This window comes from Hyperoodon ampullatus, assembly GCF_949752795.1.
Source record: "Hyperoodon ampullatus genome assembly, chromosome: 18".
Taxonomy (NCBI): Eukaryota; Metazoa; Chordata; class Mammalia; order Artiodactyla; family Ziphiidae; genus Hyperoodon; species Hyperoodon ampullatus.
Window position 1 is genome coordinate 49840239 of NC_136931.1, and position 13102 is coordinate 49853340.

General features: G+C 50.0%; 2 protein-coding genes across 2 annotated transcripts; both read right to left on the reverse strand.

The window, feature by feature from the left end:
• Nucleotides 1–640: 640 nt before the first annotated feature.
• LOC307066858 (interferon lambda-3-like) lies at nucleotides 641–2787 on the reverse strand (the record flags this gene model as incomplete). The annotated part of the gene is made up of 7 exons (XM_079724083.1): nucleotides 641–739; nucleotides 828–911; nucleotides 1020–1163; nucleotides 1433–1510; nucleotides 1786–2030; nucleotides 2604–2685; nucleotides 2773–2787. The coding sequence occupies 7 exons, from the start codon at nucleotides 2785–2787 to the stop codon at nucleotides 641–643; spliced, it is 747 nt and encodes a 248-aa protein (XP_079580209.1).
• A 2782-nt stretch (nucleotides 2788–5569) lies between these two features.
• On the reverse strand, nucleotides 5570–6999 carry LOC307066219 (interferon lambda-4-like; the record flags this gene model as incomplete). Its single annotated transcript, XM_079723314.1, has 5 exons — nucleotides 5570–5668; nucleotides 5796–5870; nucleotides 6102–6245; nucleotides 6333–6404; nucleotides 6832–6999. 5 exons carry the CDS (start codon nucleotides 6997–6999, stop codon nucleotides 5570–5572), a joined length of 558 nt encoding a protein of 185 aa, XP_079579440.1.
• Nucleotides 7000–13102: the final 6103 nt, after the last annotated feature.

A 13102-nucleotide genomic window follows, 5' to 3' on the forward strand; every position in this document is an offset into this window, starting at 1 on the left:
CTCATTCATTTATTCTTTCATAGTCTCTTCATCTCTCACTTCGCCTTCCCACTGTAATACACACACACTCAGGGCCACAGTCATATACGCAGCTGTGCAGTCACTTATACAGTCACATATAAACAAGGTCAATGTCATAGACAAATTGTTTATTTTCACACATTTTACAAAAAGTACAAGAATAAATATCTTTTAGGGGCTTCAAAAATAAATAGGGATCTGGAAGCAATAATCCAGTGGAGGTAGTTTGTGCATAAATAATATCTAAGATGCTGAGACAGGGCTTCCCTGGTGGCACAGTGGTTAAGAATCCACCTGCCAATGCAGGGGACACGGCTTAGGGCGCTGGTCTGGGAAGATCCCACATGCCGTGGAACAACTAAGCCCGTGCGCTACTACTACTGAGCCTGCGCTCTAGAGCCTGTGAGCCACAATTACTGAAGCCCACACGCCTAGAGCCGGTGATCCGCAACAAGAGAAGCCACCGCAATGAGAAGCCCACGCACAGCAATGAAGAGTAGCCCGTGCTTGCCGCAACTGGAGAAAGCCCGTGCACAGCAACAAAGACCCAATGCAGCTAGAAATAAATTAATTTAAAAAAAAAAAAAAAAAAGATGCTGAGACAGGTGGGTCTCCGGGTTCAGACACACTGGTCTCCACTGGCAACACATTTCAGGTCCTGGGTGAGGAGGCGGAAGAGATTGAACACGACAGAGGCTTCAAGGCAGTCCCGGGACTCCTGGGGGCAGAGGGGGATGGCTCAGTAGCTCCCACGTCTGGGCTCCCAGCTGAGCCCAGCCATCGGTTTCCCCTCCCCGGTCACTCACCTTCTTCGGGGCCTCCTGGAGTCGGTGTAGCCAGTGCTGGAGGCGGCCCCGGGGCCTGGGGCCTGCTGTGGGCCGAGCTGGGACCTGTGGGCAGAGGAGGGTGGTGTTGAGGGTGTGAGACAGGGCCTGGGACAGAGGGGGACGTACAGGTGGCCAGAGCCCAGACACGGCCCGGGTGCCCCGAGTGCTCACACAGGCCTGGAGCTTGGAGTGGATGTGGTGCAGCATGTGAAGGGGCTGGTCCAGGATGTGATCCAGGGGTGAGTTAGCCGTGGCCTCCAGGACATACAGTGTCAGGGCCAGCTCCGCCTCCAAGGCCACGGGGCGCTCCCACACCTGAGGAGGAGACAGAAGACAGGTGAGAGTTGCACGTGAGAGAGAACAGGCGAGGAGGCACAGGTGAGGGGGACAGAGGAAGGGAGAGTGGAAGGTGAAAGTCGGGGTCAGGTGAGAGCCAATGTGGCTGGCTGAGGGGAAGGGGTCAGGGGCCGGGTGGGGGGGTGCAGGGAGAGAAGGACGTGAGGGAAGGAGGAGGTGAGGGGCCACCTGCAGAGCCGGAGCGGGCGGGCAGGTGAGGGCAGGCGGGCCTGACTCTCCCGACTCACCTGCAGCTGCCTCAGGTCCCAGGTCCTGGGGAAGAGGCGGGAGCTGCAGTTCCAGTCCTTCTGCAAGAGCGACTCTTCCTAGAGAGCAAGGGCAAGGTCAGCCCCCAGGGGGAGGGACAGAGGGAGGAGCCCAGGGAGGCTGGAGGAGGGCCAGCAACAGGACGGGAGGTTAGCTTCCAAAAGACCGCAGAGGCACGTCCACCGCAGGAGGACAGGAGATCGCCCACCGCGGGGAGGTTGGAGGTCAGCCCAGTGCGGGGAGGGCAGGCCCACCTTCAGCCCAGGTAGCCCGGGAGCGCACAGAGGGAGGGGTGGAGGGTCGCCCACTGCAGGAGGGGTCGGGGGAGACTCACAAAGGCATCCTTGGCCGTCTTGAAGGCCTGCAGCTCTTGTGGGGACAGAGACTTGAACTGGGCCATGTGGCAGCCCCTTGCACCTGGGAGGGCCCCGAGGGGTGAGGGCACAGGAACTGCCCCTGTCCTGCTTGGCGCCACGGTCATCAGCATCAGCACCAGCGTGCAGCCGGGGGCCATGTCTGTGTTAGGGAAGGACAGCAAGATGAGGCGAGGGAGGGCGTCAGGGGGTGAGGGCGGGGGCTCTGGGGAGTGAGGGTCCCGGACAAGGATGTAGGGGCTGACCCAGCTTCATTCCTGCGCTCTGGTCTCTGTCAGCAGATGGGGGATCAAGTGTCCTCTCTGAGGCCGCCGCCTGGGGTCTCTCGGTCTCGTCTGGCGTCTCTGACTTCAGCCTCCTCTTCTGGTTCTCAGCTCGTTGCTCTGTCCGTGTCTCTGAACTTCCAGCTCCGTCTGAGGTGTGATTCCTGCCTGAGCTCCATGGCGCAGCTTTTAGCCTGTGCAGCTGGGCAATCCCAGCTGATGTAGGAAAAGTGAAAACACAGCTAGAGGCTGACACTGGCACCAGGTGAGGCGAGGGCTGGGAAAGCCCAGAGCAGGGCGGGGCCTGTGAGCCATGTGAGCCGCCGAGGGAAAAAGAAACTGACATCGATTCATGTCCCATTTCACCTCCGAGAAAGTGAGTAAGGAAGTCAAAATCAGGGCTGGGGCAGCTTCAGCCCCACACGGCGGGTCTCCTGCGCCGGTGCCCAGGCTGATCTAGGACTGGGGTGGGAGGGGACAGCGGCCCCAGTACAGGGAGTAGAGGGAAAAGGCACCTGTCGGAGGTGCTGCCATGAAGAACCTGGAACTTCCAAGAGGGAGGCTGTTTAGGAGGTGGCAGAAGGTCCAGGACTGCTGCTGCGGGTGGGAGAGAGAGTGAGAAAGGCAAAACCTCGTGAATTCAGAGAGGACACCAGCTGCTCCCCACCCTTCCCCACCTGGTACCCACAGAGACCGCATGGGGGAGGTCTGGAGCCTGCACCGACCTGCTCTCTGTCAGGCTCAGAAGGACCCAGGAATAGGAGGATGTGCTATGAAATTGAGCTGTGACCAATACTTCAGGGAAATCAGGTGGGGTTGAGAAAAACGCCTTGAATCACCAAGTACCTATTTGCCCTCCCACCCCCACTTTGGGTCAGACCCTGTTCAAGGTGCCAGGAAGAGAGCATTGAAAAAAGAAAAGACACGAAACAATCCTTCATGGGGCTTTTTACTAGAGAGAGGTACCAGATAGTACCTCTCTGGGATACGGGGATTAGGCATGTGGTATGTATTATGTTAGGTAAAGTCAGATCATGGAAAATGAAAGAAATGAAGCAGGGACGAGACAGAGTGCGAGAGGAAGTCTGTATTAAATAAGGTAATGAAATGACATTTGAGGGAAGACCTAAAGGAAGTGAGGGAGGGAGCTCTGTGGAGATCTGAGGGGGAGCCTTCCAGGAAAAGGGAACAGTCAGTGAAAAAGGAAAACAGAGACACCCCCTCCTTCTGTGAGCCTGTATATGTCTCACCCTGTTCGCGGAGGCTCTGCCACAATGTGGTTTGTTTTCTTTGTTGTTGTTGTTGTTGTTTTTGGCCATGCCGCTTGCAGGATCTCAGTTCCCCGACCAGGGATTGAACCGGGTGCTCAGCAGTGAAAGCGCAGCGTCCTGACCACTCGAATGGCAGGGAATTCCCTCACAGTGTGCTACTGGATACTCATGGTAGCACCAAGGACATCCTGTGCTTTGCCTACATTTCAAAGACAGAGGAAACTGCAGGGACTCAGAGGGGTTAAGAGACTTGTCCAAGGTCATACAGCAAATAAGTGGTGAGGGCAGGATATTAACTGAGTTCTGTCTGACACCAGAGAGTAACCACTGCACTCAACAGCCCCAGTGTAGCTACATCTCCTGACTTGGAGGTAATGGACGTCTCGAACAGAAGGTGTGGAGTCCTTTTGACTATTACTCCCACCCCCTCTTTCCCTCATTCATAATTCCAGGGAGAGGGTGGACCCAAGTCCTCAGTTGGGAATGTCTTTGAGCTCTGATATGTAACGTTTCTTAGAAATTTTTTCATCAGAGTATAATTGCTTTACAACGTTGTATTAGTTTCTGCTGTGCAATGAAGTGAATCAGCTATATGTATGCCTATATCCCCTCCGTCCTGGACCTCCTTCCCACGCCCCCATCCCACCCATCTAGGTCGTCACAGAGCACCGGCTGAGCTGAGCTTCCTGTGCTTTATAGCATGTTCCCACTAGCTATCTATTTTACGCATGATAGTGTATATATGTCAGTCTTACCCTCCCACTTCATCCCACCCTCCCCTGCCCCCACTCTGTCCACATGTCCATTCTCTAGGTCCACGTCTCTATTCCTGCCCTGCAGATAGGTTCACCTGTAAGAGCAGGTGGACTTCCCTAGGGGTCCAGTGGGTAAGACTCTGTGCAGGGGACCCAGGTTCGATCCCTGGTAGGGGAACTAGATCCTGCCTGCATGCCGCAACTCAGACCCAGAGCAGCCAAAATAAATAAACATTAAAAAAAATAAAATAAAAGCAACAGCAGGGATGTGCCCAAGTCACCTACCAGTGTTCTGGTCAGTTTCTATTAATTGCATCGGCCTTATATCAGGGGAGGACACATTGCAACAACTGTGAATCCTGGAAATTGACAAATTATCTCAAAATCCCTCAACAGCATACTGTTTCTCTTAGAGAGGAAGTTCAGGGGAGTGGTTAGGAGCATGGGAACTGGAGCTAGACTCTGGGGCTCAAACCTGGCTCCGACCCTCTCTAGCTGTGTGACCTTGGGAAACAGGCTTTGCAGTTGGCCACGAAGATTGCCCATCCACAGACGCAGACAAATTTTCAAAGTACAATTGTTCTGCATTTATGTGTGTGATTATTTAGTGGAGACCAATTATTAAGGCCATTCTGTGGCTTCAGCTGGAAGCTTCAGAAACATTATTTCAATGTATAGTACTCACTGCAAGGGAAGTGTAACAATGCCATGGCATAAATGAGTAAACTGAGGCTCAGAGAGAAGGAATTTGCCCAGACACGCAACACTTAAGTGGCAGGGCAGAACTGAAACTCAGCTCACCTGATTTCCCTGTCTCAGCATTTTGTGCTGAACAGCCCCCCTCAAAATGACCACGGAATAAACAACCCGCAGAAATGCAAAAATATTTAATAATTGGCAATAAATTAACAACAGAAGACAGAACAGCAAATACACACAGGAACTTCATAAATACAAAACACACTTAAGGAACGGAATTCAAAAAACTACTTATCCAGAGGACAAGTAGTCCTTTGGCCTTATCACTACCCAGTCCCTCTGGGAATGAGGTCTCCCCAGCGGGGAGGTCCAAGAGTCACATATTCATGGAATCGCAAAGCGGGCACTGAAGGTTCAAAGCACGGGGTGGGAACTGTCATGAGACAGGGCTGTTCCTGTAACCACAGAAGTAGAAACTGGTCCATGGTACGTGGTGGTCAGCGACCAAGGCGGACACGGACTCCAGTCTTTTCCTGCCAGCCCGGGCCCTGGAAGATCTTAGGGCAACGCATCCCGCGGAAATATCGCTGCTTCCGGGGGAACTCGTTGTGGTCTTTGGGAAAAGGGCGCCTCTGGCACCAGCGCCGGCGGGTCCAGGCTGAGAGACCCGCCTGGTCCGAGGGCGCCACGGAGGAGGGCAGCGTCCGCAACCAGGCGCCCCCAGAGCTTCGGGTCCCAGGCGGAGCCGCGGCGGGATCACAGACAAGGACCCGAGTGCGCCACCAGCCGCAGGTCCCACGCGAGCAGGCGCAGGAGATTGAAGATGACGGTGGCTTCGTGGCACCGAGGCGAGCCCTGCAGCCCGGGAAGGAGGCGGAGCGGGGCTGAGCCAGGGATCTCCTTCCCCGAGAGACCCCCCTCCAGACCCTCACGGCTCCAAGCCGGGCTCCCGTCTAGCCGCTTTCCCGCCTGCTCCACTCACAGCTGTGCGAGTTTGGGGACGCCTCCGGGGACGCCGCATGGACTTCCTCCGGGAGCCTGGCCGGACCAGCTCGAGCTGGAGGGAGAACAGGAGGTTAATGAAGGCGGCGGGGAACCGACCCTCCCCTCCTCCTCCCCCTCCAGCCGCAGACCAAAGCCCGGATTTGGGGACATCGAGAGGACGTGAATCGTGTCTGCGCCCGTTTCTGGCCTCATGGGACAGATTCGCAGTCGGGGGGCCTGGCCTTGAGACCAGGGGCGCAGAGCGAGCCGGGAGGGGTGCGGGGCCAGGGCGCGGCGCACTCACGCAGGCCGCCACGTCCCGCCCCGCGGCCGCCAGCAGTTCCAGGGTCGGTAAGACGCCGGGGAACAGCTCGGGGCTCGGCAGGCTGCTCAGCACGTCTTGGGCGTCGGCGAGGCCGCGGGCCACCTGGTGGAGCAGCGCACGGGACTGCGGGGACCCGGCGGGAGTTAGACGGGGCCGCGCGCCAGCCCGCGCTCCCCCACCCCCACCCCGCCCGCCGGCCTCGGGCCTCACGGAAGGCCGCGGAGGGTCCCTCCTCCGGCGGAACGAGCAGTTGCGCGGCCTCCAGCTCAGCGTCTCTTCTTCCTGCGGGGCAAGGGCTGGGGTGACGCGGAGTCTCCTGGCAAGGGCCCCTGAAGCGCTGGGACGTCGGAGATCCCTGGACGTGGTTCGGGACTGGCCCGGACGGTTGTGCTTATCGTGTCCCGAACCAGGCAGCGCTCCGATGGCTGAGCGGGGCTGAAAGGTACCCGCGCTCTCCATGCGGAGCCCGCGCCCCGATGTGGAGCCGAGTCCGCCTGGAGGGGGCGCCCCTCTGTGACCCGCACCAAGGCCTTGCATGAGCTGACCACCGGGGCCTCCGGGAAGATGTCGTGGTCACAATTCTGGACCCTGAAATCTGAGATGTGCCTGCTGGACGCTAGGACGCGAGGGCCCCTCGGGACAAAGACTGGTGTCTCCGAGCCCAGCGGGCCCGGGGTCCAGGGGGCGGGGGCGTCTGAGCATCACTCACATAGCGGTCCCTCAGTGCCTTGATGGCCAGCAGCGCCCGGGGGTCCAGGGAGCGGTAGTGTGAGAGGAGGCAGCGCGGAGGTTCCACCACTTCGGGGTCCGCCGCCACGCCCACCGTCACCAAGACCCACAGCCCCACGGCCACCGCAGCTGCGCCACTCGGCCCCATCTCTGCTCCTGCGGGACGCGACGGACGTCAGCGAGCTCAAGGAGAAGGCCCCGAGTCCAAGCCCCTGCCTGTGGTTAGACTTGCAGAGGGACTGATGCTCAGAGCGTGGGCTGTGGACACACGCAGGGGAAGAGACAGGATGGGCCCCCTCCTACCCTCAGCCTCTCTCCTCTCACTCCTCACCTACAATGTGTCTCTGGTGCCTGGTGCTGCAGCAGGGCCTGCCTTCCACTGTCCTCTGGGTGGTGTCCAGAGTGGTGTCCACCTGGGACAGCGGTGCCTGCACCCTCCATGGTGGCTTTTAAGTGTCCAGCTGAGAATGGTGAGCAACCGGGCTTCCCCGTGCAGGGTAAGCTTTCCCAACGTCATTGCTGGCCATTGATTAGCCCAGAGGGTTGCAGGCAGGGGTTTGAGGACTTTACCCACCTGTGGGCCAGTGCCAGTGGTGTATCTGCTCAACCCTCTCTCCTGAGCCAATTGCTACGTTTTGTTTTCTGCACCTTTTGTCTTTTCTGTGTGTTGGTCTTTCTTTTGCGCTCTAGGAATGAACTCAAAACACACCTTTTCCTTTGGCTGGAAGCTGCAAGCTTGGCAGAGGTACCCGTACAAGTGCCTGCTGTCAGGAGTTCATACTCGGGTTTCTTTCTTTCTTTCTTTTTAAAGATTTTTTTTGATATGGACCATTTTTGAAAAAGTCTTTATTGAATTTGTTACAATATTGCTTCTGTTTTAAGTTTTGACTTTTAGGGCCAGGAGGCTTGTCAGATCGTAGCTTCCCAACCAGGGACTGAACCCACACCCTCTGCATTGGAAGGTAAAGTCCTAACCCCTGGACTGCCAGGGAAGTCCCCATACTAGGGTTTCTAATGCTTGCTCTTCAGTCACTCTCTTGTCATTATATCCTTTCTCTCCCTGTCTTTTTTTCCCTCTTTCTCTGCACAAATATCCTTCCCTTCTGTTTTCTCAGCTTCTTTCCTCATCTGGGACTTAGACAAACTCTCTCTGGCTTCCTTAGTCTGTTATTAAATGGTATGTATTCCAGGCTTCCCTGGTGGTGCAGTGGTTGAGAGTCCGCCTGCCGATGCAGGGGACACGGGTTCGTGCCCCGGTTTGGGAAGATCCCACATGCCGCGGAGCGGCTTGGCCCATGAGCCATGGCCTTTGAGCCTGCGTGTCCGGAGCCTGTGCTCCGCAACGGGAGAGGCCACAACAGTGAGAGGCCCACATACCGCAAAAAAAAAAAAAAAAAAAAAGATATGTATTCCTTTACCCATTATAAAACCATTCTCTGTTTGCTGTTGAAAATTGGAATTGCAAACATGTTTTTCTCAACCACTGTTAATAATAATTATAGTTGATACATACTGAGCACTTCCTGTATGCTTGGCTCCACTTTAAGCTCTTCTCATGTATTTACTGCTTTATTCTCCCCAGCAAGTCTGTGAGGTAGGTCCTCTCACTGGCTGATGTTTTAGAAGATGAGGAAACTGAGGTACCGAGGCTGTGAGTCTGTCCGAGCTCACACAGCTTGTAGACGTGATCCCAGGCTGTCTGGGTTATTACTGGTGATGCTCTGCCACTTCTCACCTATATAGACAGATCTATTCATGTGCAGAATAGTTAAGGTATGTTTTGGGCAAGTAAAGCAAAGTTTCCTACATAAGACCACCTTTAATTAGTTGTAAAGTTTATTAATAAATATTGATAATTACAGGCAAGTAATGGCTGTTTTCCCATGTATGTCTTCCTCAGCATTAATATGAAAAAATTATTTTGTCTTTCAGTGTATATTTTCCTTATTGAAAGGCATAGAGCTTTTAAAAAACATCAAAGTGGTTGAAACAGAAGTACTCTGAAAAAAACATGAGAGAAATTCTACTGAAACACTAGACGAGATCAGCCAATGTGTCCATGCGCAAACTTTCCAGGCTTCCATTACTTCTCCCCAAGTCATCCCAGCATCCCCCCATTTCAGCTGGAGATCCAAATGGTTTGGGGAAGGTGACTTGACCCCCCATCTCTGGGTTGGCGTATGTGACTTGGCTGCAGCCGTTTACCTCAGTTAGCCTCCCTGGCCACAGTGATTGCATTTAGGGGTGGGCATATGACCTAAGCCAATGTAATCAGAATGAATCTCAATGCTGGACATCTTATCTCCAGATAGTTTTGTGTATCAAGTTTGTTCCTTTTTATTGCTAAATGGTATTCCGTGGTATGAATGTACTACAGTTTTGGGTTTTCTTAAACAGTTACCTGTTAAAGAACATCTGGGTTGTTTTTTGGCTGTTTTAAATAAAGCTGCTATAAACAATCATGTGCAAGATATTGTATGAATGTAAGTCTTCATTTCTCTGGGAAAATGCCCAGGAATGCAATTGCTAGGTCATATAGTAGTTGCATGTTTAGTTTTTTTAAAAAAACTACAAACCCTATTTTCCAGAGGGGCTGTACCATTTTGCATTTACACCAGCAATAAGCGATCAGTTTCTCCATATCCTCGTTAGCATTTTATTTATTTATTTGTTTGTTTTTAGGCATTCGGATGGCTGTATAATGATATCTCGTGGTGGTTTTAATGTGCATCTCTTTGTTGGCTAATAACATTGAACATCTTTTCATGGACTTATTTCCCATCTTTCACTCTTTAGTGAAATGTCTCTTCATGTCTTTCACCCATTCCCAAACGGATTGTTTAATTTTTGTACTGTTGGTTTTTGAGAGTTCTTTATCTATTCTAGATACTAGTCCTTCATCAGATAGGTGGTTTGCAAGTATTCTCTCCCAGTCTTTAGCTCGTTTTTCTATCTTCTTAACATGGTCTTTTACATAGCAAAAGTTTTGGATCAAATTCAGTTGATCGATTTTCCCTTTATGGATTAAGCCCTTGGTGTCAAGTCTAAGAACCCTTTGCCTTGCTCTAGATCCTGAAGATGTTCTTCATAACTTTTTCAAAAAGTTTTATAGCTTTATATTTTACATTTAAGTCCATGATCCATATTGAGTTAATTTTTATTTTAGTGTGAAGTTTAGGTCAAGGTTCATTTTTTGGCCTATGGAAGTCCAGTTACTCCAGCACTATTTTTTGAAAAGGCTATTTTTCTCCACTGAATTGCTTTAGTATGTATGAGTATTTCTAAATGCAAGGAGTGTCACACCATGTATATTATTCAGCAATTTACTTTTTTCACTGTATGATATGTCTTGAAGATTTTTCCATGTCAGTGCCTATAGATCTGCTTCATTCTATTTAACTGCTGCAGGTCTAGCTTAACCTGGAGTTCATGGACAATAGGATTCAGGGGAGGGTGAACTTGCATGGGAAAAAGCTGCATCTCCATCTTCACTGACCTCAAACTGAAATTTAGCATTTCTTTCCATTATGAATGTAAGCAACAAACCACAATAATATTAGCAGAAACTGTGACTTTGTCACTAAAAGAAGCCACAGATATTTCCTAACACATTACAGATGTGGCACATATCTTTTTTTTTTAATTTATTTATTTTTAAAATTTTTGGCTACCTTAGGTCTTTGTTGCTGCGCATGGGCTTTCTATAGTTGCGGTTCGCGGGGCCTACTCTTCTTTGCAGTTCACGGGCTTCTCATTGGGTGGCTTCTCTTGTTGCAGAGCACAGGCTTTAGGCGCGTGGGCTTCAGTAGTTGTGGCACTCGGCCTCAGTAGTTGTGGCTCGCAGGCTCTAGAGCGCAGGCTCCGTAGTTGTGGCGCACGGGCTTAGTTGCTCCGTGGCATGTGGGATCTTCCCGGACCAGAGCTCGAACTCGTGTCCCCTGCACTGGCAGGTGGATTCTTAACCACTGCGCCACCAGGGAAGTCCTGTGGCACATATCTTGAAAAATCATTTACTCCCTCAACAGTATAGTAGTTATTAAACCTACTGCTATGTCTTGTACTTAGTTCATTAATAAAGAGACATATGTATTACTTATCACAAAGTTACTTTAATATTTTGGTAACTGTGTTTCAAAATAATTGGTTTTCTTAATAGACCTGTGTATTTAACTTTATTTATTTTAAAACACATTTCTGAACCAATAAGTGATTATAGCAAGGTTGCAGGATACAAGATTAATATGAAAAAGTACACTGCTTTCTTGTTTAACATCAGTGAACAGTTTGTAGTTGAAATTTAAAATTCCATTTACATCAGTACCCCCAAAAATGAAATATTTAAGTACAAATACAACAAAATATAAATAAAATCTGTGTGAGGAAAACTATAAAACTTTGATGAAAGAAATAAAAGTACATCTAAAAATGGAAATATTCTATGAATATGGATAGGAAGACTCAATATTGTCAAGATGTTGGTTCTTCCCAACTTAATCTATAGATTCAATGCAATCCAATCAAAATCCCAGCAAGTTAATTTGTGGATATTGACAAAGTGAAAGTTTATATAGAGATTCAAAAGACCCAGAGTAACTTTCACAATATTAAAAGAGAAGAACAAAGTTGGAGGACTGACATTCTCTCACATCAAGACTTACTATAAAGCTACAGTAATGAAGACAGTGTGATATTAGTAGAAGGATAGACAAATCAATGGAACAGAATAGAGAGCCCAGGAATAGACCCACACAAATATAGTCAACTGATCTTTGAGAAAAGAGCAAACGCAATTCAATGAAGAAAGAATAGACTTCCAACAAATGGTATTGAAACAACTGGACATTCACATGTGAATAAATAAAAAAATAAACAAACCAAGCTAGATGCAGACCTTGAACATTTCACAAAAATTAACTTAAAATGTATCATAGACCTACACGTAAAGTGCAGAATTATAAAACTCCTAGAATATAGTTTAGGAGAAAATCTAGGGAACCATGGTGATGATTTTTTATATACACTGAAAGCACGATCCATGGAAGAAAAAAAATTGATGAATTGGAAACATTTTAAACTTCAGCCCTATGAAAGACACAATTAAAAGAATGAAAAAATTACTCCCTTTCTCTCCCACAGTCTTGAGATCCATGATTTTAACAAAAGACTGGAAAGAATATCAATGCCCACCAATAGGGGATTGGTTATTCAATAATCCTGTTACAATGGAAGCCTTACCAGTGGTATATGCAGGATGTCTTCCATTTGCCCCTCCAAGTTCACTCTTCCCACTTCTCCACCCTCCTCTGGGCCCCAGGAAGCTGGCCTTTGGCTTCTGTTGGGTGCAGCCAATGGGGAGCCTAGCAGTAGGGCCAGAGAGTGGGGAAGGAGAGTAAAGTCAGAGTATTTATTCCCCAGGCTTCCTCCCTGCAGGGGCATCATGACTTCTCTGCCCCTCCCCCTGTGTACATGACTCCCTCTTTCCCAGGTAAGGTAACCACTCCCTCCCTTCTCCCATTCCTCCAGGCCTAGGGATGACAGACCCTCACCCAGGTGGGCCCCAAGGCCTTGCATTACTCCTCCTCTGTTCTCTTCACCATCCAATCCCTTTGTAAACACCCTTGATATTAAACCACCACAAATTATCCTACATTGATTAGGCCATCTGTTTCCTGCAGGGGACCTCACTGATACAGTATAATTAAAGATGTGGGGGAATGCAAATGAGAGGTAATGGTAAGACACACAAAGCAGGCTACCAAACTGTATACAGACTCGTTCCAATTTAGGAGAAGTTGCTCAAAGAAAGAGAAAAAGAAAAAAAAAGAAAGAGGAGAACTAGCAACTAACTGCTAAAAAGATTACCTCCAGGAAGTGGGATTAAAGACTTTCTTTAACTCTCTAAGTTGTATTTTTTTCTTAATATTTATCTATTTATTTTGTTGCACCGGGTCTTAGTTGCAGCAGGCTCCTTAGTTGCGGCATGCATGTGGGATCTAGTTCCCTGACCAGGGATCGAACCCAGGCCCCTGCATTGGGAACATAGAGTCTTAGCCACTGTGCAACCATGGAAGTCCCAATGGTATTTTTTTAGTGACTGAATCTTTATAACAAATGTGTTACTTCAATAATCAGAAAACATATGTACAAATAAATATATGTAACATTTCTACTCATTGGAAAAATTGTTCCAGAGCTGGGGTGACGGAAGACAGTTGGGTGGTGAAATTATAAGTGGGGTTGTTTTCCTCTCT